At 40.4% G+C, this 27,153-nt stretch overlaps 1 protein-coding gene across 3 annotated transcripts in view; it reads left to right on the top strand.

The window, feature by feature from the left end:
* Window positions 1-27,153, top strand: part of LOC149022216 (vacuolar sorting protein 39-like) — a 73,488-nt gene that overhangs the window by 7,717 nt on the left and 38,618 nt on the right. For all 3 annotated transcript variants that reach the window (XM_089150389.1, XM_089150390.1, XM_089150391.1), the window contains exons 5-7: window positions 355-486; window positions 574-717; window positions 1,734-1,846. In XM_089150389.1, the coding sequence (XP_089006515.1) occupies window positions 355-486; window positions 574-717; window positions 1,734-1,846 (389 nt within the window). The remainder of the gene's footprint in view (window positions 1-354; window positions 487-573; window positions 718-1,733; window positions 1,847-27,153) is intronic.

Here is a 27,153-nt window from a genome sequence, read left to right as displayed (position 1 = left end):
ATTGATGAGGTACAGGTGGAAGTACATTGTTGGGTAGGCCATTTCAATGGAGGGTACTTTGGCATCATTTTTTTAATTCATGTTTGACACAGATCATTAACTAGGCATCAAACTGGTTGGGATGGTCAATGTCCTTCCTAGCAGTACAAATTGGCATGCGTACAGGGAAAAAGATAATGGTTAAACCCACAAGAACCAATTTCTAATTATGCACATGTAATGTCTTATGTTGTGCTTTTCTCCTATAGTAGATCTGTCATCTGAGATAAATCATGGTTCAAAATGTGGAGGGTATGTTCTGAGTGCTTTCTTCAGAGTTTGTTTACTCAAGATTATCGTTCCATCTATTTCCAGGATAACATTGGAGTACTTGTCGACCAAAATGGGAAGCTTCTTCAAGAAAATAGGATAGTTTGGTCGGAGGCCCCTGCATCTGTTGTTATCCTCATGCCATATGCCATTGCTCGTTTGCCTAGACATATTGAGGTATTTGGAATATATTACTTCTGTGATTTGACCTGTGAATTTTCAATGATTTACCCCTCTTTGGTCTAACATATGGACATGGCTCAGGTTCGATCTCTCCGAGCACCTTATCAGTTGGTTCAAACAGTTGTTCTCCGTGATGTTCGTCATCTATCCCCAAACAGCAACAGTATCATTATTGCACTGGAGAACTCAGTTTATGGGCTTTTTCCTGTTCCTGTCGGTGTACAGGTATTTCTTTTGACGGCACAAAGGTTTTGTGAGATGGATAAGTTCTCTATGTTATGGTAATTGTGAATATACTTCAACATATTGATGCATATGTCTGGTGTGTGTCTAGTACTGGGGCTTCTTTGGCTTGGTGAATAGGATTGTCAGTATTGGTTGGTAGTGAGAGTTTTTCAGGGAAGAGTAAAATCATGCCTTCGATGGTTATTCTAGCAAAATATTATGCCTTAGTTGCCAACTTAATGATACTATAACTTTTGGGCCCCAAAAAAAAGGGAACTATAACTTGAGTGCATGTAATGGAACAGGGGTTTCCATGGGCATCAAATGGTTCTGAATTAACCCAAAGAAGCAGTTTGTTTCATCAGGGTGCTCATCAATGTTTGAAATTGTGACTAACATGTGAAAAAAATGTGAAGTCTTTTATTTTTGACTAGGTTGAAATGAAAACCTGGTGTAAATGAAATAATTCAGGGATTCAGTTAAAATGGCTGAAATGCTTCACTCAAAATGGAAAGGTTGTGTTGTTTCATTGAAACATTATAATCGTAAAGTAATAGTACTGCATTTTGTGCCATTACAATTCATTTTCTGTGTCATAGTTAAAAAGGGATGAAACAAAGGAAATCCTAACTTTTGAACCAATGAACCACATAATCAATTGGACCAAAAAATATAAATATAAGTTTGATATGGAACTATTTCTGGCAGCTCAATTGGTCTCACGACTCCTGATAGCCTCTGAAACCATCATCAATCTGCTCTGAGGTTGATTTCTATGTTGTCATTTTTGCTTTTGGTACATCATAATCTCAGCTAGATTTTTACTTGTTCAGCTGAAAATTCTTGGTCATCAGTGCATTTGAAGTTCAGTTTTGTGTCCAACCTTTCTTGGATGTCCTATTAGTCAGATTTATATGTTGCTCTGTGAGTTATGTAGTTTACCTTTTTTGATGGTTGAATAGTAGTATAGTACTGATAATGCCCTCTGTTTTTCCTTTCTGCATCATGAGATGCAGATAGTGCAATTAACAGCGTCTGGTGATTTTGAGGAGGCTTTGGCTTTGTGTAAGATGCTTCCACCAGAGGACGCAACTCTGCGAGTAGCAAAGGAAGCTTCTATTCACATACGGTGATTATTTTCTACACTTTTCTCATGTCAAACTTTGTATATGCTTCTCAGCCAACAATTCAACCTAGAATGTGCAGTTCTAGGAGTGTGTACTTGTGCATGTCCAGATTAGATTGCAAAAATATTCATTTTCTGGTTGTCTTTTCATTGATATGAATTTTTCGTGACTTGTGTCTCATACTCCTTTTCTCTCTCTCCCTAATTGTTTTAATATTTGTGTGATATATTTTGTATTGAAACCAAGACTAAGAAGGCCATCATCTATCTGCATGTAAATTTCTACTTCTTCCAACATTCTCTGGAGTAAGAAAATATTTCGGTTGAAACTGGAATTTTGACCTTGAGAAAGGCCGAAATTTCAATGTTTCGGTCGAAATTAGTATTTTTTTTCTTCTGGAAATTTGAACTTCAATTTTGGGCCTCATATGGACTCAAAATGATTTGGATTCTTCCATACTACCTATTTCAAGCATAATTTACACTATAGAACTATTGGTTTACCAAAAAAGCCATTGAAAAGGTACATTCAAGTATATACTACATATGAGAAGAAGCGAGAATGTTACCAATTACAAGTCTACTCTATTCCATGTCTCCCTTTGCCGTTTGCACCCCATACAAATGACAATATAAGTCCCATGATGTTTGCCTCATATACGTCGAAAACTATAGCTCTGTATGTGGCCTCATCCACATGCCTAAGATTTTCTGATGGTGGGAAGTTTTGAATCTCTGGATAAGGAACTGGCTTAATTGCAAATGGAAAGGCTGGTGGTGGCTATGGTATAGAGTGGAAGAGCTTCTCAACAAATGAAGGAACACCCTGGTTGTCAGTATAAGGTCCGTACTGACAATAAGGGTCCAATGGCTTGACTCCGATAGGTGACAGTGGGAGGGACACCATAAGCTCCATAAGCTTTATAACCATAAGGCTCCACTAGTGGCTGACCCTTGTTTGATAGCCAGGAGGGACACTATATGGTCCATAACCATAAGCTCCATAAGTCGACCCAGTAGAACCAATACTCTCCATAGCATTATCATATGAGGACTTTGCAGGCCTATGCCATTCGGATCCTCCGAGGTGGAGTTTCTGGAATCATCTATGCTCATCGATCCATCTATGCTCATCGATCTCATAGAACCCACCAAGCTCTCGGCATCAGCCGGACGGTAGGATCCATATGATGGCATGCCCTTTGTGCTATAGTTGTGTTGTCTCCCCTTCCCCTTCCTCGAATATGTAGAGGAAACATTTTTTCCTTGAGATGCAACTCCTGTATGGTTTGAATCTTGTGTCGCGTGGGTGAATTGACTCTCTCTTGTAAATCTTGGTGGTTGTCCTCCCCCCTGAATCTCACGTACTACTGGTGGTGGTGGTCTGTCCCTAGGATCAGTTGAATCCTGATCACGAGGTCCAACACCCTCCTCATCCCCTCCATCATCATCATCGTCATCATCATCATCATCATCATCGTCGTCATCATTGTTGTCACCGTCAGAGGCTTGAGTCACGTCATCCTCAGTGTCTGATCAGACAATCAAATCCTCACTCTAGGTGGATGCACTTGGGTGTGGCACGAAGGGACGGGCGGGCGCTGCATGTGCACTCCCCTCTTGGGTCATCTAGATCTCCACATTAGCCCCCATTTGTCTACTGGGATGACTTCACTCCTCATCCAGCAATGGCCCTCCACTGCCCCTGATCCAGTAAACTATTGGGTTATCATCATCATCCATCTCAAATATGTCGGCCAACTCGATATTGTTACTCTCTCTATCCATCCCCTGTGATCCTCTCTCAGTCTCATATTATAGTGAAATGTAGACAAGGTCCTCTAGACGCTTCATGCCTAATCAGTTGCACCTCTTTGAGTAGATGAGGTTGAAGGTGCTTCATTTTTGCTCACAACCAGTGGTAGAACATGTTTGGGAGAGCACTTTGCTTGCAATTCGTACTCAAGTGGCGTGAGTCATGTCCAAATAACAACCACCATTCAGCTACAACAAATATAGACTCCAAGTCATTTCAATACTTAATAATTAAATACATAATGAATGAACTTACCCCTAGGGGCGGATTCCTGTCCCAACACGGCTATGGAACAACTTAAGCTCCCAGTGGCATCCCTAAATTCCTTTATCTAGTGTATACAGAAAAAAATAATAACTAGGTTAATAACTTATTATAAAACTATGAATTGTAAATATCAAATCACTATCTCATCTCCATAAGGATGATTGCTTGTTTAGATGGGTCTAGTTCCAACTTCCCTACTACAATTTGGACAGCATCTATCAAATCTTGCCTCATCCTAAGATTGTCCTTGTAATGGTATTTGGGATTTAAATAGTATGTTGTGTAAGAAAAAGTATGTCATAAAAGAGAATATTTAATACTTAATAGTGTGATAACATAACAAAAATTAAATTGAATCCTAGACTTAACAACTCACTAACCTTATGCAGTGGATGTTGCAACATAGACTCCCATATAACTTGGATGATGTCGAGGACTTTTTTGTTGCCGTGTGGGTAGACTTGAGCAACTTGCTGCTTCATCCTATCTATTGCAGCCCATATGTGTGGTAGAGTAAGTCTTCTCTATTGATCTACCATCCTCAACACATACACCACTTGCTCAAGCATGTTCACCACTATCCTCACATTATGCTAGAAAGTCTCATCGAGTATGGTCAACCTGTGCTCTCCTTCCTCCTATGGATGAAGAACCCTCCAAGGTAAACCACTTGCTCTGATGCAAACATGCTCCTAAGGCCAGTCTTTCTACTCTCAAAGCTCAGGATTGCTATCTAATTGGTAGTAATCTGGTTATGCCTGGCCTCACTAAGTCACCCTGACACTCTTTAATGCATAGGTGTGGTTATGGATGAAGGTGCTAACTTGTTGGGCTTGCTCCACGATCTTCTTCATTAGCTTGACCTTTTCGATGTCCTTTAGCATTAAGTTAATGCAATGAGCAAGACATGGAGTCCAAAAGAGCCTATATTTGTCCATCCATCAATACAAAGTTATAAAGTGTACATGTTATGTAAATATATGTATTTAAAAATAAAAATTAGTAATATATGTTTTGATACTTGGAGTTCTCTTGCATCTTCAACCCAACTTTCTTGTAGTTGGAGCCATTATCAGTCACAATTTGGATCACATTCTCCACTCTAACCTCCTTCACCACTTGCTTTAATAATTTATAAATGTATTTTGCATCCTTCTTCTCACCAGATGCATCGACTGACTTGAGAAACACTGGCCTCCCATCACAATTCAACATGAAATTGATGATGGACTGTCTAGTGGGACCAGTCCAATCGTCAGCCATCACAGTCGCTCCATAATGACATGGGTTTTAATCCATTAATATACTCATTTAACTCCTCCTTATGCTTAGGCATATATACATTATATATCTCATATGGAGTGGGTCCCTGTACACCACTCCCAACCCTGCCTATCTTGTCAATCATATCCCTATAGTAGGGCCTTTGGGTTGTATGTGTTGGAATACTATGGTAATAAGCCCATTTGGAGAAAGTCATCCCCACTTTTTCCTTCACACTTCCCCATAAGTGCTTTAACTTTCTCTGCTTTTGCTCAAGCCTCCTAAATAGGGCCGGATTGCGAAGAATCTCCAGATCCAGATTTGTAGGATGTGGTGATGAAGCTTGACCCCTTGTTAGGGCCCGTGGGATAGGAACCTCCTGCCTCACACTCTGACTCCTTATAGGGACTTGGGAGTTGCCTGTGCCTCCTATACATGTTGGCTCTCTAGAGGACCCACAACTTATAGACCTTTGTTGCCTCATGTCATCAACCCTTTGCTGCTCCCTACTCATCATCATTGGCCTCCTGATTTGTTCGGCCTCTTGGTCAGGGTAACACTATACTCTCCTGGCTCCTTTAGATCATAATCCTCGGGCTCTCGAAGGTCATCTAGGCATGCATCCTCGAACTCCTCCCTTTGTGTTCTCTTCTCTTTCATCTTTTGCTTTCCCTCACTAATATATGAGACCATTGCTTTCTTGACCTTTGAGGGCACCTTTTGGCACCCTACTACATCCCTGTTTCCATTAGTTAAATGCACCTTCAGTCTAGTGGCCCCAACTCCTCCTATTTATTTCTTGCAGTAATTACACTTGCTTTTCCTCCTAGCAATTGTCAGTGGCCTCCCGTGTTGCCAAGCTATGTCTGACATCTTTGAAAGAGAGTGCCTGATACAAGAAATACATACTAAGTATCTTGAAAGGCTCCACAATATGCTCCAAGAATTACATATATGCTTTTAATAATAACCTCATATTTTTAAGTATAAAAAAATATATAAGTATTTTTTAATATATAAATAGTTTTAAAAATATATAAAATACACACTAATTATCTTAAAAAGCTCCACAACATGCTCCAAAAATGGCATACATGCTTCCACTAATACTCTCCTATCTTTAAATTTAAAACAGAAATTAATTAGTTTTTTTTATTTTATATTTTTTTAATTTTTTTTTAAATATTTTTAAAATTATTTAAAAATAATTTTAATATAGTAAAAATAGATAATTAACAGAAAAAAAATTGATTCAACACCATCACAGCAATATGGTGTTTCAACTCTCACATACATTAATTTGAAGCTCATACATCCACTATACATATACATTTTTAGCAATATACATAATTTAAAAAAATAATTTTTAATAACAGAAAAATAAAAAAATAGTAGGAAGAACCAAAATTTAATTTTGACACTAAAAATTCATAGATCAACATTTTAAAGTAAACATACTTAAATTTGGAAGCAATCTCAGAAGATTTAAGGCACAAACAAAAAAAAAAGATAAAAAAATGAGGAAATTGGTTACTCGCCTTGCAAGATTCGAGAAAATTCACAAATGGAGGACCAAATCTAGTGTTTGAATGAAATGGACCTGTAGAAATTAGGTGAAAAGAGAGATGAAAGCAAGAGAAACACTTTTTTTATTTCAAAATAGGGTCGAAATCAGAGAGGCGATATGGGTTGAAATGACGGTATGTCAAAATAACGATCGGAAACATTGATTTTTATAACTGCATAGGTATTGTTTCGGTGCAATACGAAACACTACGAAATATCGTGTCGTATTGACGGAATATCGTGTTGTATTGATCGATGCACTACATTTCGTGTTCCTACCCTTGCATTTCGTTTTGTTTTTGAAAATTGCAAACATTTTGACCGAAGTTTTGACATTTTCGGTCAAATATTCTTCTATGCTTTGGAGTCACTTCTTGTGAGTAATATTGTATACATGCTATGTATCATTCTGATAATAAGACAGATGGGTACCAGTAGCAAGGAACTACATATCGTCGAATTTCGGTGATATTGGAAGGGGGCGAAACGAAACATTCTCTGAAATGAGAAATGCGAGATATTGTCGAAAAGTCGGCGATATCTCGCTAGTTTGTCGCCGAACTGGCGATATTTCGCTGGAATCGCTAACAACAGAGGTAGAAGAAATCAGAAAAAAAAAAAAAAAGAATGCGGTGGAGGCAATTTTGGTGGCAATCCAATAAGGGTCGTGCAAAGCAAAAACACTGGAACGCAACTGGTTTGAATGAGAAGTTGAAAGGAAGCACCTGGAACAATCTGGAAGTTCTCGCAGTTTCTTTAATCTACTGAACAACTGCTAGTTTTTCATTTTCTTTTTGTTTTCATTTTCTCTATCATCTGTTAGCTATGACGTGTTCCCTTTTGGTCCTCTTCTCTCCTTTCTCTGTCAGATTTTTATCTTCTGGTTGCAGCGCAGGGCCTTTGGCAGGCTGAGGGGCTTGACCTAGGGGTCATGGAGATGGAGATTTTAATCTTTACTTGGTGAAGGAGGAGTGTTGGTGAACTTCTGAAGGACCTGAGATGAGATGACGAGCTATCCTTTCATTCTGGCTTGGCTACTCTACCATGGCTGGTTTTTTCAACCAACTGGATCTTGTCGGTTATGGAAACTCTGCCTTTAAACTCATAATTCAACCAAAATTTCAACTCTTACGGCTTGTTACACAGACTGACTCTGCACTTCCTGTTGTAACATTATTGCCATTTAAGGCAAATCTTATCCTGTACTCACCCCTCATTTCAACTACTTACCTTTAAACCACACCATTTCTTCACCACTCTTCTTACCTACCTGCACCGTTCCTTTTTTGGATTGGGCTCAAAGGTAGTAACTCTCTAATAGCAAGGGCGACAACTTTGCTTTCTCGTGTCCGGTCCTCTTCTTTGCATCTCAAAAGGGTGCAGCCTCACCAATAGGAAGGACAGCTTGTGGGCTCAAAGGTAGTAACCCTCTAACAGCAAGGGCGACAACATTTGCTTTCTCATCTGGTCCTCTTCTTTGCATCTCAAAAGGGTACACCCTCATCGATAGGAAGGACAGCTTGTTTCTTTCCTTTTCTGGTAAACAAACTCTTTTGGTTTTTCCTCAGCGAAAACTTGTATTTGTCTTTGGCCGTGATGAATCGACAAAGTGGACGTGTACATCAAAACTACCCTCCACTGCGTCCTTCTTCATCTATTGGTCCCCACAATACTGGTTCTTATCGCCATCACTCTAGAATTGCTGATGGGAAAAAGGGCGTCGATGCTGACTCCTGGAAGGCATTGGAACCTTCAAGAGGTCCAGCTCGACTGCCGAGTGTCCAACCTGCTGAAGCTTACTCTGCTAGCTTTGTTTTCCACGAGTATGCTCTTGGTTTTCCCAGGGAATTGATCACGGTTACAAGGAAAAAACTTACGGACCTCTGGTCTCCTTTGGGAGCCACCTGCGTCACTAGTACTGGAAGGGAAAATTTCGAAGTTTGCTTTGTCTCTGAGAATCATCGGAACCACGTTTTGTCAATGTCACCACGGTGGTGTGGAAACTACATTATGCATTTGGCCCTGGATCCCATTCTTGAATGTAAAAAGAATACCCCTCTCCCTCCAATAGTTATCTGGATTCAACTTATTTGTGAAAGAACTGCATTTCTTTTGTATGAAGCTATTCTCATGGTAGCATCCAAAGTGGGGAAAGTTGTTGAGGTTCAGTTGAATCCAAGTGAAGTTGGGTTGCCTAGTAACACGGCTAGAGTAAGAATTGTCTTTGACATCAACAATAAGGTTCAAACAAAAATTTCCTTCAGGACCTTAAAAAATGAGTGTATCAATCTTGAAGTCAAGTATGAGGTGAAGGTGTTATGTCTTTGATGTGGGAAAATTTCCAAATCAAACTGCTTTCTGCAGAAGATATGAAACCAAAGACTATACCTCTTTAGATGCAGCTAAACAATCAAAAATCTATGAAGGAGTGACAACTGACCCCCTTGCTAGAGGATGCATGAAGACACTTTCTACAGAAGGTCTTTGCGTTTTATTAAATCCATCTCAGGAACATCCAGCAACTTTTGGCACTGAGGAAGAAGAAGATCTGGAGGGTATTCAGCTTGTATTAGAGGCTCACTTAGCTGCTGATCAAGGCTCACCATCGGAAGGTGACAACTTGGGTAGTAGTCAAGTAAAGCAGGATGACTTACAAATTGGGAGAGGGAGGAAATCAACTATGCAGTTCAAACCGAAAGACAAGATGAATGCTGGAAGTGCACAAGCGATGGAAGTAGGGCTTTCGGCAGGGGTTTTTTCTGCAGGTACTACAGCAGGAAACAATGAAAAAAGGGAAAATTTGCAAGCTACAACAAAAGGAAAGTAGATTGTGGTTGAAATCGATGAAGGCCCTAACTTGGATTGGCAACTCTTACTTACAAGACAAAATGAAGTTGAATCCCTGCTCAAAAGTCACGTAGAAGCTCAGCAGATGCAGATTGAAGAGATAAAAAAGAAAGAACAAGAACCCAATCCAAGTTTAGTCACGTAGAAGCTCAGTAGATGCAGATTGAAGAGATAAAAAAGAAAGAACAAGAACCCAATCCAAGTTTAGACAGAATCGACAAGTTGGGTTCTTGGTCTTTCTTTTTGTTTGAACCTTATTGTTGATGTCAAAGACAATTCTTACTCTAGCCGTGTTACTAGGCAACCCAACTTCACTTGGGTTCAGCTGAACCTCAACAACTTTCCCCACTTTGGATGCTGCCATGAGAATAGCTTCATACGAAAGAAATGCAGTTCTTTCACAAATAAGCTGAATCCAGATAACTATTGGAGGGAGAGGGGTATTCTTTTTACATTCAGGAATGGGATCCAGGGCCAAATGCATAATGTAGTTTCCACACCACCGTGGTGACATTGACAAAACGTGGTTCCGATGATTCTCAGAGACAAAGCAAACTTTGAAATTTTCCCTTCCAGTACTAGTGACGCAGGTGGCTCCCAAAGGAGACCAGAGGTCCGTAAGTTTTTTCCTTGTAACCGTGATCAATTCCCTGGGAAAACCAAGAGCATACTCGTGGAAAACAAGCAGCAGCAGTAAGCTTCAGCAGGTTGGACATTCGGCAGTCGAGCTGGACCTCCTGAAGGTTCCACTGCCTTCCAGGAGTCAGCATCGATGCCCTTTTTCCCATCAACAATTCTAGAATGATGGCGATAAGAACCAGTATTGTGGGGACCAATAGATGAAGAAGGACGCAGTGGAGGGTAGTTCTGATGTACACGTCCACTTTGTCGATTCATCACGGCCAAAGACAAATACAAGTTTTCGCTGAGGAAAAACCAAAAGAGTTTGTTTACCAGAAAAGGAAAGAGACAAGCTGTCCTTCCTATTGATGAGGGTGTACCCTTTTGAGATGCAAAGAAGAGGACCGGATGAGAAAGCAACTGTTGTCGCCCTTGCTGTTAGAGAGTTACCACCTTTGAGACCAGTCCAAAAATGGAACGGTGCAGGTAGGTAAGAAGAGTGGTGAAGAAATGGTGTGGTTTAAAGGTAAGTAGTTGAAATGAGGGGTGAGTACAGGATAAGATTTGCCTTAAATGGCAATAATGTTACAACAGGAAGTGCAGAGTCAGTCTGTGTAACAAGCCGTAAGAGTTGAAATTTTGGTTGAATTATGAGTTTAGAGGCAGAGTTTCCATAACCGACAAGATCCAGTTGGTTGAAAAAACCAGCCATGGTAGAGTAGCCAAGCCAGAATGAAAGGATAGCTCGTCATCTCATCTCAGGTCCTTAAGAAGTTCACCGACACTCCTCCTTCACCAGGTAAAGATTAAAAGCTCCATCTTCATGACCCCCAGGTCAAGCCCCTCAGCCTGCCAAAGGCCCTGCGCTGCAAACAGAAGATAAAAATCTGACAGAGAAAGGAGAGAAGAGGACCAAAAGGGAACACGTCATAGCTAACAGATGATAGTGAAAATGAAAACAGAAAAGAAAATGAAAAACTAGCAGTTGTTCAGTAGATTAAAGAAACTGCGAGAGCTTCCAGATTGTTCCAGGTGCTTCCTTTCAACTTCTCATTCAAACCAGTTGCGTTCTAGTGTTTTTGCTTTGCACAACCCTTTTTGGATTGCCACCAAAATTGCCTCCACCACATCTGCTTTTTAGCCAGAACTTCGGAGCTCGAAAACAAGCATTGCTTTGATTGGAGTTTCCATGTCTATGAAAAAAATTGTTGCTGAACCATAAATTTGGTTTCATGTCTATGAAAAAAATGTGGTTTCAGAACTTCGGAGCTCGAAAACAAGCATTGCTTTGATACTGTAAATTATCCATGTTCTTGCTGGTTTGGTTTTATACTTTTATGTACCATTCAATTCTCTTCCATCGCATGAAACCACATTTTTTAGTGCTGGCATGCAGACTTGGAGGTCTATTACAGGAGATTCAAAAGGCCATGCAGCTAGTTTCTTTTAATTTTGTCTGTTTTTAAACTTTATTTTAGTTGTTTTTCTTTTTCAGTCCAATTGAACCATGGTCTTATTTAGGTCATTGTTCAGGTTTACTTCAATATAAGTTGACTTTATTTTCTGCCTTGATTCATCTGATGTCATACTTGGGAGCCCTAGAACTTGTTAGGATTTTAAGTGACTAGGTTGTAAGATGTGGAGTTGGTCGACCAAGCCCACTCCAACTCATAGTCTTATTTTTCTTTATCTATATAAAGAGCATGATTGGAAGCCCCATTAGGTCACCATGGCTTTAAAATAACTAATGTTACCTTTCTGGTTTTCAAACCACCAACCGCCTTGTGGTGTGAAGCACGGGTTGTTTCTATCTTATTTAGTGTGCCATCTTCTCCCCTTCCATTGGTTCTAAGTTACTGTTCAAATCCAGTTACCTGACCTTTATTTGCATGGATTCTGATTGTAGAATTCCACCCAGTAGTTCCTTTTATAGTCTGAACAGTTGTTCCTAAGCTCTATAGCAGAACTCGGTATAAGTTTGGTACTGATCATATTGTAAGCTGAGGAATTGTTCCTCAGAAAACTGTGCTTTATTAATTGCTCCTAATGGGGCATTTATAGTTTACAATCTGAAGAAAAGACAACTGTTAGGATCCCTATCAATTTCACCCCCAAACCTCCCAAATGCAGTAAGTATAGGAAATGCTGCTGGAAATACAAACTCAGACAATAGAAATAACAGCAATACAGTGAAGGCTACTTGCATAAAATTCAGAAATGGAACTGAATAGAAACTTCAAACAACTCTACTGATTCATTCAATAACCACTACCCAGAACAGAGCAACACCTAAACCCCAAAACCCTCCGTGAGAGAACTCCTCTCCCCCAGAAAGCTCAGCTTGCTCAACACTCTATTATTCCACTCATAACCGTCACCTCACTCCTCCCCCCTTACATAGTAGACATTCCTAACAAACTCCTACATCTCACACCAATCCCCTCTTGCCAAGTGAACCATCACCTCTGCTCCTCTGTTCTCAGCAGGGTTGTGGCTGCTGTTCAATATGATTTGGCTGCCTGTCCCTCCAGCTGCTGGTGTCTGATGATGATCCCATGCTTCTCCTCCTACTCTTGCATTTGTACACTTGAGTTTCTAGGGCTTATCATCACTCCCTCCCTTAAATTTCACCATGTCCTTAAGGTGGAAATCTGGAAATTGACTGTAACTCAATGAAATCCTCCAAAGTGTTTTCATAGGAGTGGAGAAAAAGATGAGTAACGGGTGTTTAACAGCTCCTCTGGAGTGAGCTGTAACTCCCAATTCTCTTCCAAACAAGATTTTTTTTTTTTGTTTTGTTTTGTGGGGGGGGGGGGGGGGGGGGGGGGGGGGGGGGGGTTTAGTGACTATGTTATTTCCCACAACTTTCTTCAACTGGGATACGTGGAAGACCGGATGCACCTTGGAGTCGGGTGGGAAAGTAAGTTTGTAAGTGACGGGACCGATTTGAGCTTCAATTGGATACAGTCCATAGTAGCGGTAGCTGAGCTTCTCATTAGGGTGCTTGGCCAATTTTTTGAACCGGTATGGCTGAAATTTGAGGAAGATCTCCTTGGTAAGTGATATCTTGGTGGTGCTGATTTGTAGAGGAGCTCATGCGGTCTTGAGTCACTCGTAAGTTGGTCTCCAAAAGTTGGTGCCAGCCAGCTTGAAGAGCTCTCTCCAAAGGTTACTCATGTAAACCTGGTCTCTGTTGGAGACAACTGAACTTAGAAACCCATGGATCCAAACTTTTCCTTGCTGAAAATCAGAGTGACATCCTTTGCTGAGTACGGGTGGGTAATTGCGATGAAAGTGGCCATACTTGGAGAGCTGATCAACCACCACTAGCACGGTGTCTCCCCCGTGAGTTTTGGGTAACCTTTAGATGAAATCCAAGCTGATGTCTTCCCACACACAATCCAGAATAGGAAGAGGCTAAAGCAGCCCTGCTGGTTTCATAGATTGGTGTTTGCTTTGTTGACATGTATCACAGCTGCCTTTCATACCATCCAGTAAACTACAGCAGCCAACCTCTTATAGGTGCAAAGATACCCGGAATGAGCTCCAAATGGAGTAGAGTGGAATTCAGCGAGAAGCTTAGGAATTAATAAGGAGTTCTCAGGGATGACCGATCAGCCTTTATAAAAAAGTGTCCCATTCTTCAACTGATAAATTGGGAAATCAGTAGAACCACGGAGCAATGACTGCATCACATTTCTATAATGTTCTGAAGCCCGAATTTCATCTTGTAAGGCGTAAGCCTTCTTCGTCTTCTTCTCATATTGTTGGATTCTATTAGGAGTCTAATAAGAGTTTGTATAGGAGTTAAGTTAGAGTTTGTATTCATACAGAATTCTATTCCTTGTAATATTCTACTTTCCACTTAATTATAAATAAAGGGCTTGAGATCATGGATCAATAAGCCATTCTACTACAATCGTTTCTTTCAACATGGCATCAGAGCCTAAGTTCGATTAGTATGTTCTTCTATTTTTTTCTGTGTCTTCAAACCTATAAACCCACAGCAGATTTTTTTCTCCAAAATCCTTCGCAGTTTTTTCTTGGTCTTCAACAACCTAATCGCAACCATCGTTTGGCAGAAATTTTTCCCTTTTCAAACCCATCGCACCGCACCGCTGCACTATTTTTCAGTTCCACCTAGAAGACCGAGAAGAAAAAAGGGAAAGAAGAAGAGAAGAAGAACCACAACCTGCGCTCGCGATTAGAAAAACAGAATCGCAGGCCACAACTGCTGCTTCTGCGATTAGGTAAACTGAATCACAGTGGGCTAGGCCAAGAAGAAAAGGAAAGAAGAAGAGAAGCCACCATCGCCATCGCCTTCACCTCATCGCTGCTGCTGCATCATCTTCCCAATCGGCGCAACATAAATCTTTGATTTTTCAGGTGTGTGGAAGAAGATATCGATTGTTATTTGGTTGGTTTTTTGGGTTCAACTTCTGATTTGGTTTTTTAGTTCATTGTTTGGTTCAATTCTTGGTTCATTGTCCAAAATAGACTAGACCAGAACCATATTTTTCGTTTTTTTTGTCTCGGTTCTATTAGACCGGACCAGAATTTTTCTTTGGTTAAAAAAAAAAAAAAAAAAAAAAAAGAAGAAGAGGGAAAAGGGAGATTTGATCATATCATTGTTTGGCTATTGCATGTGCGACGCGTTTAGTTTTTTTCACAAGGTGATGAAGAACTGCAGACAATTTTTTCAACATGGCAACTATCGATGGTACTCCGCTCCCACCGGACCCGAACATTACCCAAATTTTCATCCTCTTTCGGTAAGATTTGATGGGACAAATTATTTGATTTGGTCACGATCCGCTTACTAACTATTCTTGGAAGAGGACTTGTTGGATACATTACGGGCACCACTATCAAACCTTCTACCACAGGCGTTTCCCAGGAAAAATGGATCTCGAATGACTCTCTTATTATGTCATTTCTCTTGAATTCCATGATTCCAAATATTGCCCGTGGATATCTATTACTTGATCGCTGCCCAAACCGGAAGGCTACTACTGAAACATATGGACAGTTGGGAAATGATGCACAGGTTTATGAGCTACGAAAGAAGCTTCATGAGACTACCCAAAAGGAACTGACTGTGGCCCACTATTATGCTGAGTTGCGATCTCTTTGGCAAGAGTTGGATCATTATGGGGATTATCACCCCACTAATCCGGATGATGTGGCGACTTATAAGAAGCACATTGATAAGATTCGAGTATATGACTTCTTGGCAGGTTTGAACGTGGAGTACGATCAGATCAGAGTACAAGTCTTAAGCCGTTCTCCCTTTCCTACACTAGAACAGTCTTATGCTCTTGTTCAGTGTGAGGAAAGTCGTCGATTAGCCATGCTTCATACTCCTATTTTGGAGAAATCAGCTTTACAGTCTGTTCGCACTAAATCTGATCCGGCTAAGGAGATTGTCAAGTGTGAGCACTGTCACAAACCCTATCATACTAAGGAAAATTGTTGGAAACTCCATGGGAAGCCTGCTGATTTTGAGAAAAAAAGAGCACAAAAAAAAGGAAAATCGAAAGCTCATATCTCTGAGACAGTTTCCACAGCACCCTCTGCAGATGTTGGTCTCTCACAGGAGGAGTTAACTTCTTTGCGACGTATTCTGCAATCTTCTACTGCCGGTACAGCCTCTACCACTGCTTCCTCTACTAATCAAACCAACTCCTACCTTGCTACTTCAGGTAAAACTTTTACAAGCTTCCAAGTTTCTTCAGTTTCTACTCCTTGGATTATTGATACCGGAGCCACAGATCATATGACAGGTTTATCCTCTTTTTTCTTACAATATTCTCCAACTTCTGGAAAGGATAAAGTTCGAATTGCTGATGGCTCCTATTCTTCCATTGCTGGAAAAGGGACCATTCAACATTCTCCATCCCTGTCTTTGTCTAAAGTTTTACATGTTCCCTCTTTCTCTACTAACTTGCTCTCTATCAGCAGTCTTACACATGACTTAAATTGTAAAGTGACATTTTTCCCATCTTATTGTGTCTTTCAGGATCTGGTAACGGGGAAGGAGATTGGACGTGGTAAACTAGACAATGGACTTTATTTGCTCGAGCCGATTGAAGGATCTACTTCTGCTCTGACTACATCTTCTAATCAGGTCCATTCGGTAATATCAGACCTTCATCAGTGGCACCGTAGGCTAGGTCACCCCCTCTAGGAACTCTTAAGAAAATATTTCCTGATTTAGTTTCTTCTTGTAATGAGGATGATTTTTTTTGTGAAGCCTGCATTTTTGCGAAGCAGACTCGTTCTACTTATTTACCTTCTCTTCATAATAGAAAAAATATTCCTTTTATGTTAATTCATACTGATGTGTGGGGTCCCTGCCGACGTGTGTCTATCACTGGCCATAGGTACTTTGTTACTTTTATTGATTGTCACTCTCGCTCTACATGGATTTATCTTTTAAAACAAAAAAATGAAGTTTTCCGATGTTTTGTGATTTTCATAATATGATTAAAACTCAGCCCAATGCCACCGTGAAGATCCTTGCAGTGACAATGGCAGAGTATATTGATGGTGAATTTCAAAGATATCTCTCGACTCGGCATAATACATCGGACTAGTTGCTTTGATACGGCGCCCAAAATGGGGTGGCCGAAAGGAAGAATCGGCATCTCTAGAGATAGCCCGCTCCATTATGATTGCTATGAATGTACCGAACAGACGGAGTGATGCTATTCTCACGCCTTACCTTATGAATAGGATGCCCGCCCTAGGATACTTGGTTTTAAATGTCCTAATGAGATTCTTCAAGGAGCCTCTTCTTTTGTTATTTCCCCAAAGGTTTTGGATGCGTGTGTTATGCGAATCACAGCCCACCGAGAGTAAGTTGCTCCCCGCACCTACGCCGCATATTTTGGGGTACTCGCTACTCGGAAAGGGTACAAATGTTATCATCCTCCCTCCAAGAAAACCATTGTATCCATGGATGTACTTTCATGAGTTTTGCCCTACTATACACCTCTCCGGGGGAGAGTCCTAGAGGAGAGGTGTTCTTTCCGACTCCAGATCTTCCTTCACACACCAACACAACTTAAGAGTCCCAGAAGAGTTTCCCGACCGGGGAGACTTCGCCAGATACCCGAGGACTCCAATCCTCCCCTTCAACCGAACCACGTGAAGAACCCAGCCAAGGGGAGACCACTCCTTCGAGACACACCGTTGGGGTCTTTCAAAACCAGATTGACCAAAATAAAGAGGTGCAGACTTATCGGAGGAAGAAATACAATCGGCTAAAGCAGGTGGAGAAAGGGGATACGTTACCACTGGCCTCCTGCCAGAATCGATTCTACCGAGGTATCTTCTTCGATCTTCCTATCGTTAGAAAAGGGGTCGGATCTTGTACTCAACATCCCATAGCTAAATATGTTTCTTATAACTCTTTGTCGACTCCTACCGTGCTTTATATCCTCTCGTCATCCGATCCGCTCCTAAAAGTTGGCAGGAAGCCTATCTGATAAGAGATGGAAGGAAGCTACGGTAGAGGAAATGCAGGCAATGAAGAAAAATGACACTTGGGAGCTGGTTACACTTCCTCGAAAAAAAAAGGGGCTGCAAATGGGTATTTGTGGTTAAACAAAATATGGATGGATCAGCCAACAAGTTGAAAGCTAGACTAGTTGCAAAGGGGTTTACCCGGACCTATGGGATTGATTATCGGGAGACCTTTGCCCCGGTTGCGAAACTAAACCGTCGAGTTCGTTGTCTGTGGCTGTGAACAAACACTGGAACTTGCACCAACTAGACGTAAAGAATGCCTTCTTACATGGGGAGTTAGCAGAAGAGGTCATATGGAAATCCCACATGGTTTTTCCGATGACAATACTGCAGGGAAAGTCCGTCGGTTGAAGAGGTCAATATATGGGTTAAAACAGCCTCTAGATGCTGGTTTGGACGCCTTGGAAGGCAATGACTTCTATTGGGTACAAGCAAAGCAATGCTGATCATACACTATTTGTCAAGAAGTCAAGTACTAACATCACACTTCTCATTGTCATGAGACGATATTGTCATCACGGGGAATGATGGTGAAGAAATTCAAAAGTTGAAGGACTATCTTGGCGAAGAGTTTGAAATTAAAGATCTAGGGAAGTTACAGATTTCTTAGGGATTGAGGTGGCTCGATCAAATAAAGGTATATTCCTATCCCAAAGAAAGTATGTCCTAGATCTATTATCGAAGTGGGAATGTTGGGGTGTAAAGTAGTTGATACCCCTATTGAAGTGGAGCTAAACTTAAAGAAAAAGAGGGAGAACCAGTGGACAAAGGAAGATACCAAAGGCTGGTAGGGAAGCTTATCTACTTGTCTCACACCAGGCCAGACATTGCTTATGCTGTAGGTATAGTGAGTCAATTCATGCATGACCCATATTTAGCTCATATGAAGGCTGTTATCAGAATACTACAGTATTTGAAGGGAACTCCTGGAAAAGGAATACTTTTGTCACCCACCGATAATCTAAAAGTAGAAGCATACACCGATGCAGACGGGCTGGATTTCCAGACAGGAAGTCAATTTCAGGTACCCGACCTTTATTGGAGGTAATCTAGTTACTTGGAGAAGTAAAAAGAATGTGGTAGCTTTATCTAGTACTGAAGCTGAATATAGGGCTATGGTTCGTGGAGTTTGTGAGCTACTATGGTTGAAAGGCTTGCTGCAAGATATTGGAGTCCAAGTTCCAAACCCCATGATGTTATATTGTGACAACTAGGCTGCTATTAGTATTGCTAATAATCCAGTGCAACATGATCGAACTAAGCACATTGAAATTGAGGTTTTTGTCAAAGGAAAGTTGGAACAAGGGCTTATCTGCATGCCTTTTGTAAGATCTGAAGACCAATTAGCAGATGTTTTCACTAAGGGATTGAAAGAAAGAGATTTCCTTCCTATTGTAGGCAAGTTAGGCATGAGTAATATCTATGCCTCAACTTGAGGGGGAGTGTTGGATTCTATTAGGAGTCTAATAAGAGTTTGTATAGGAGTTAAGTTAGAGTTTGTATTCATATAGAATTCTATTCCTTGTAATATTCTACTTTCCACTTAATTATAAATAAAGGGCTTGAGATCATGGATCAATAAGCCATTCTACTACAATCGTTTCTTTCAACACATATTGCTGCCGACAAACTGGAGAGTTATATTGCTCCTATCATTTGACGGGATAAAGCATCTGCGGCCTTATTCTCACAGCCTGGTCTATATGATCTCAAAATTATACCCCAACAACTTTATGATCCATTTCTGTTGATCTTCATCCACCAACTTCCTGTCCATCAAATACTGCGGACTCCTTTGTCATTACGGACCTTAAAATGCCTCCCAACAGGTACTGTCGCCATTTATGGATTGCTAATACCACCGCCATCAATTCTTTTTCATAAACTGATTAGGCACGGGCACACGAAGAAAGAGCTTGGCTCCAATAGGCAATGCGATGGCACCTAGGCCCACCCATGATGCATTAGTTTCTACTACAAACTCCTTGGAAAAGTTACGCATGGTGAGCACCGGAACTGTGTTCATTGCTGCCTTCAATGCTTCGAATGCTCTGGTGGCCGTTTCATCCCAATCAAAGGCATCCTCCTTCAACAAGTTTGCGAGAGGAGCTGTTATCTTCCCATTATCCAGAACAAGCTTCCGCTAGTACCCTGTGAGACCAAGAAATCTCCTTAGAGCACGAATATTCCTTGGCAATGGTCACTCAAGCATTCACCATATTTTTGTGGATATTCTGCCACACCTTCTACGGAGATTATATGCCCCAAATAATCCAATGTGGTCACCGACTCACCATGAATGAGCATTTTTTCTTGTTTACCACCAAATTATACAGTGCTATGAGATGAAAACAACCCGAAGATGGTGCAATTGATCTTCCATGATCCTACTAAACACCAAAATATCATCAAAAAACACTTACACTTCCTCTAGTATTCTCGGAATACCTCATTCATTAGTGCCTGGAATGTGGCTGGTGCATTCAAAACTCCAAAGGGCATTATGAGAAACTTGTAATGTCCGTTGTGAGTACAGAACATTGTCTTCTCCTCATTCCCTTCGGCCATCCTGATCTAGTGGTAACCTGATTTTAGATTGAGCTTGCTAAATACTTTTGCGCCACTCAACTCATTGAGTAGCTCATCTATTGCTGGTATGGGGAACTTATTAGGTACAGTCAGCTTGTTAAGTGCCTAATAATCAACAGAAAATCGCCATCCACCATCCTTCTTTCACAACAACAACACCGGGCTCGGATAGGGGCTTACACTTGGCCTTATTAAACCAGCAGCTAGCATCTCCCCGACTAACCTTTCCACCTCATTTTTCTACAAGTGAGGAGAGCGATAGGGTTGAGATTTGATGGGGCATAGTGGGCCCCCCTTAAGGAGCAGTCCACCATACACAAGGCCTTTATGATGGGCTCCAAGGTCTGTAGTACAATCCCCACATTTTTCCAGTCATCAGATGAGACGGTGGCATGTTCCTCGCGCCCGTTCAAGGTCTTGAATTATGACAAATACATTAAGTTAGTACATACTAGATAGTATCATAATTTGTGAAATGAAATAATTGTATAGAATTTAATTATCTAGCTTGGACCCAACCCAGTCAAACCACTGAATGTGAATCTGAAACACCCATCGAACATGTTCTTTCACTGGAGGATGCTGTGAGTTGCTCTACTTAGTGTTTGTGGAATTGCATTTGTATCTTGTCACCATCTCCATTTGTTCCCATTAATACATTATTAATGATAAATCCAAGTATAATATTTCATGGGTGTCTGACAAGTTTTTCAAATTCTACTCTAATGCAACTTTGGCTGGGCTTAGATTGAGACCTTGTAGGGTTGGCACAATGGACAGGGTCATCAAAATGTGACAGCAGATGTTAGTTATTATTGTAGCATGTATGGAATTTTATGAGATAAACTATGGTCTACATAGGTTTTCTCTAAAGTCGGGGATGCACCCTCTCATATTTTCACATTTACACTTGAATCTTTTGGTTTTCACTTATAATATATACCTGTCGACTCGATAATTCTTAATTCTAATAGGGTGGCAAAAACACTTATGAAAAATCCTGGTCCGGGTCGAAACGATCTATGGGCTATACAGACCGATCCGAATCCGGTTTCGGATGACGGATGAGAACGGTGCCCATCAGCCCATTTCCTACTCTTAGTGTCTATATCCGACCTAATCTTTTGAATGCATCATCGTAAGTGTTAATAATCACCTAAGGTGATGTTACTAAATATAACTTAAGAAATATTTTTATTGCATGACACATCGTTTTGAGGATGTAATCATAAAAACTAAGAATTAGACAATAAAGCTCTGACGAACTAAATAGATGCTTAATCTTAAACTTAAGCAACCTTCTATTTTTTCACAACTTTATACTCAAAATTTGCACAAACCATCAATTCTCAAACATAGACCTGACCTGATTTCAAATTCGGACAAATTGTCCTTTTCCGCCCAAATCTAACCATACAGGACAGTATAGGTTGGATGCTTTCTGTTAAATTTTGTAATTTGTAAAGGCATCCTTGATTTTGGAAACCACTCCTCCGATGCAAATATGGATCTCAAGTTCGACTTCTCTTGCATACTGCTCAGGGTGACGAATTTCATCACGAATTTTGTTGGACCGAGTCGCACCAACTCGCCTATACATATCCGCCTCATCATGTCTAGAGCGGTGTTGTGATTGTAAATGAAATTTGTTACCTGTCTATCTCTCTCCACTGCATTCTGGAGATTGTTGATCTTCCCAATGCCTTTCAACATGAGGTCGATAGAATGGGTTGCATAGGGTGTCCAAAAGATATATGATACTCAGATGAACTCATTAACATGTCTCCCACCTTCTTAAAGTTGGAGTCATTGTCTATGACAATTTGCACAACATTCTTCTTTCCAACATCATCCACCACATCTTGTAAGAGACCAAGGATATATCTGTGGTCTTTCGCATTACTAGTAGCATCTGTAGATCTTAAGAATATTGTCCTTCTATCACAATACACCATGAAGTTGATGATGGACATTCTTGTGGGACCAATCCATCCATCAGACATAATAGTACATCCATATGTATCCCATAATGGTCTCATACTATTGATGTATTGCTGCAGCTCCTCCTCCTCTCTAAAGTGGGTGGTCATCAACTCTTAAGGGGTGGCTCATATCTAGGACCTACCTTTGCTATAATATCTATCATATACTTGTAAGATAGACCTTAAGTTGTGTTTTCTGGAATGAAATTGTAGAGCATCCGCTTTGCCTCTACACTTTTAACCTTTTTACCTATAATCTTCAATGCACCTGTTATCTTAGGCTCGCTTGGCCCCCTTCTTGAAAATAGCAGTATCCTATTCTAGGAGCGGGTCCTGATAGCGTGGATAATCACATGATGTTGGATCTGCTGGAGGTGCGATTCTTTGACTTTGTGATTTGCTAAATATGCTATATATACCACCCCTTCCCCTAGATCTAGATGCTTCAGCCCCTGCAGCTCTAGAGGGACCAACTCCTGTAGTTCTATCTGTGGTCCTTTATTGCTTCTATGAGGGCGATGCCTTGCTCTCTACCATCAACAACTCCCTCTCCTCCTGATCTGTGCACATCAATGGGATTAACATCCTGAGCAGAATCCTAATTAACCTTGTATGACAACGGTCCCCGCACCACATCATCTAGTGCCCTGTTCACTCTCCTCTTCTCCTCTTTCTTCTTCCCCTTCACTCTCTTTAGCCTTCACTACATCCGGATGGGCCTTCGTGCATGCTGTCACATCCTTCAAACTCTTAGTATGTGAGCCTTGAACTTGTTGATGCCACCTGAGTTTAACTTCTCATAGAAATATCATTTTGTTTTGTTCTTGTTTCCATCAATAGCCACACAATACTGCCACGTCAACCCTCCCTCCTACTACTGGTCTTTGTGGCTGTGGCCGTCCCTGGCCCTGCTATCTACCCTATGAAACACCTCCCCTCTAACTCCCACTAGCAGACATGATAATTGTTGCATAAGTCACTGAAGAACACCAAATAAATTTTCTCGAGACAAAGAAACAGTCATGTACTTAGCTAGCAATTTTTCCCTTGCCCATCTTATATATATATATATATATATATATATATATATATATATATATATATATATATATATATATATATATATATATTCAATTATGAAATGAATTTTTAATGTCCATTCCAAAAACCAGCAATGCAACCACATAGGCAGCACTTGAAAAACACATACATAGCTATTCCATAATTTTTTGTAATTTTCAAAACCCTTTTCCCTATTTTTTCATAATTATTTATATTTTCTATAAATATTTTACTAATTCTTGTAAAATAAAATACTTATTTATTGGGGGGAAAAAATATTTCAACTTTGTGAAACCGTTGATCAGTCCATGGAGTTCCACATATGTTTATTCCATGGCCATACAAGACTATATCATTTTGAATCTTTTGCATTTTTAGTGTAGGAAAATACAAATTTTGATGCCTGAAAATAAAAAGAATTACTTTGCGAAAAAAATTCTGACATCGTGAGTTCGTAGATTAGCCCACAGTGTTCAACATACTTTAAATTCATACCCATCTACAAACATTAGAGCATTCATTTTGTGAAAAATAAGTTTGGAGAACAGTGGTTATCTCTGAGATAAAAATCTTCAAGAATCGAGCGAAATGCCGCTTGATCGACACGATGCACGCTATTGCTGATGAGAATCAAGCAAATAATACCCTCAAATGTCGAAGATCGATTGAGAAATAGGAAAAATCACAGAATCCTAGGAGAGAGAAGCTCTGGATGCTTGTGTCTAACTTTTGGCGAAAATAGGGTTAAGTAGGTGATATTTTGGTAATTTTCGTTGATAAAATGGATTAAATGCGATATTTCGCCCAATGGTCGATATTTCGATCATTGGACAAATTATGGCTAAAATATCATTGATATATTGGTGACATTTGGGAATATTGTTTTCGCTCACCTGTTTCATGTAGCCACTTACCGACAAACTGAAATATTACCAAGTTTCAGTGATTTTTCATTCTATGCCTTCAATCCGAAGCAGTCCACCATTGGGAATCTGTCTATAAATTTTACACATTTGATTTGGTATCACTTTATTTGAGTTTTAAAAAACTAACATAAGTCGGTTGCTTAGGGGTCTGAGGCATCTGAGGCGGCCGATCGGATGAGGCAATGCCTTGGACAGCAAGGCGTCTGTCTTATGTACTTAACATGAGTCGAGCCTTGACCTCACGCCCTTCAAGCCTTCAAGGGCACCTTGATGCCTAGGTGACGCCTAGGCGATGCCTTAACAATTATGGTTCCACAATTCTCAAACTACTACTATTGGTTATAATAACTGATTCAGGCTTCCCAAGAATTGATTACTTGATTGCTGGTTCACACAGAGAGTATTGTGGAGTGAGCCCAATTATTGTATTTGATAACAAAATTCCTAAACCCTAGAATCCGGCTTACGTCAAACTGACTCACGATACTAATTACTGCAGCATAGTCAGGTCGTGTGTGAGATACGTAGATTAATTTTTGCACCATTTGCTGATAATGACCTTTATCAACAGGTCAAATTGCTGCAGCAATGTTAGGTTGTATATGAGATGGGTGGATTAATTTTCCCTCCAGTTGCTGATAGTGCCCTTTGTTAAGAAGTTCCCATTCTTTATCCTTGAGTTGGGTAGTAACCTCTGTTACAGAACTATGATAACTAATAAGAGTAGAGAACTGAAGGAAGAGAGAAACAGTGGTGGTGAAGAAGAATTAATGGAGGAGGGAACTGAGTTGTCCAAGGTCTCATTTTTATCTGAGTGGTTTTGGGCAGCGTATGGCTGTGGGGCAGCATTGTTGCTGTAGGGAGTGGTTGGCACCATTGTAACTAGGTTATCTTTATTATTTTACTGGTCTTGTAATGGTTAGGGTGTTTGTTCTTCATTATTCGATTAATCCAATCTTCGTAATTAATCATTTTTCATTGTCGATTAGCAGGTTCGTAACACCTTTCCTCACACCTCCCCCCCCCACCTCTTTTTTCTTTTGTCACCCACCGTATAAGTTGGTTGTGACCATGGTGGGAGATCTCGCGAGATATCTCGCTATTTTGAGATAGCGAGACGAGAGGAGAGGCGAGATCTGCAAGATGGGAGATCTTGCCACATCTCGGCGAGATCTCGCCTCTCTCTCGCTGCAACCATAAAAACTTGCTAGAAACTTGATTTTTGGCCGGAATTTGTTGGGGATTCAACTTCTAAACATCTTTAAGACATCTACAACATCAAATTATCATCATTCAAGCTTATTTCAACTAGATTTTCAACAAAGGTAAGATTTTCCCCCAAATTTGATTTTTTTTTCAAATAGAATGTTCTACAATGGGTGTGTAAGTCTAATGTAAATATATGTTGATCCACAAGCTTTAATCTACACTTTCATGGAAACCAATTTAATGTGACATTTAAACCGATATGTGACATACTACAGTGATGAGTTGACTTGGGAGTCATATGTGGCCACTGTTTAGAATTAGTTGATGTAGAATGCTGAGTGATACTCTTGCTGTCTTGTAGTCTTGTAATCTATTACTCACATACTCTTGTGATTGTGAACTTATGGATTATGATTTATGACTTACTAGAAGTCTAAAACTTCTTATGGTTGTAAAATTTTTGAAGACATTTAAGTTCTTTGATAGTTTGATGTGTAATGTATTTGATACTTTATAGTTGATAACATGAATTACTTGATATCTTTACATTACATGTTGTCTAACCTTGCATTTCACGGCACTTTGATTTTACACATAGGGTCAACTTGGAAGACATATTTAGGGTTATTTTCTCACAAATCTAAGGCCACCAATGTCTTCAAAAGGCCTTGAATAGGCTAAATACCAAATTTCAGCCCAACCGGGGCCCTAAAACCCACAGAGATGGGCCACCGAGATTACGCCAAAATTTTGGTAGATCTCAACCGAGATCTCGCCATCTCGGTCGAGATCTCGCTATTTTGGAGTGGCGAGATCTCGCTCTCGAGCGAGATCTCCCACCATGGTTGTGACAACCCTTTTCTCTCTCTCCTTCAGGTGGTGTCTTTCCAAGGTCCTAACATTACCATCCCCTTTGAATTTCACCTTGTCCTCAAGTTGATGTAAGAGGAGAAGCTTGGTCTTCACATTTTTGCTGCACAACCATGCCAATTCAACTGCCAATCTGAGCATGTGCATCTGGAGGAAATTTGGTCATAGCAGAGTCCAATTTGCAGTGTAAGCCAGAATTAGGTAGTTTGTCCCCATAGGCAGATGTCCTTGCTTTGATCTAGTGTTTGCTTCAAGGGTCTCTAATGTTGCTTCTTGGTCTGTCAAATTTTGACTCCAAAGAGATTTTTCCTGTCGACTTTCTTGAGGGTCCATTTATCTGGAGCTGGATTGGCAAGAACAACGGAACGATTGTAAGGCACAATAACAGGCTGTTTTCCTAGATTCTTCCTAGGAAACCTTTACATTATTGACCCTACAAAGCATTCCCAGACACTGATCCTCAGAGCTTCTGCAACATATCCATGAATGTTTTCCTAGATTGTTGGTTCCTGTATTACCCTTCCCCACTTGAATTTTCATATCTGTTCATGCTTTTTAAGGTGTTCCATTGATTTAGAGTTCCAGTTAATTGTGGAGCTGCTACTAGCCATCTTATTTGATTTTCTTTGCTTTTGTGGTCCATAGCAACCTGTAATTTGGATTTTCAGTCCCATTATCCATAGTTATCAAGGCAGCAAGATGGCCATGACATTGGGGAGGATCCAAAAACCAATGCGGCAAGGCGCATAAGGAGCTTTGATA

Source organism: Hakea prostrata, chromosome 3 (genome assembly GCF_041222555.1).
Source record: "Hakea prostrata isolate BN-2017 chromosome 3, UWA_Hpros_2, whole genome shotgun sequence".
Taxonomy (NCBI): Eukaryota; Viridiplantae; Streptophyta; class Magnoliopsida; order Proteales; family Proteaceae; genus Hakea; species Hakea prostrata.
Note: the sequence above shows the minus strand (reverse complement) of the source record. Positions and strands in the feature narration are given on the sequence as shown.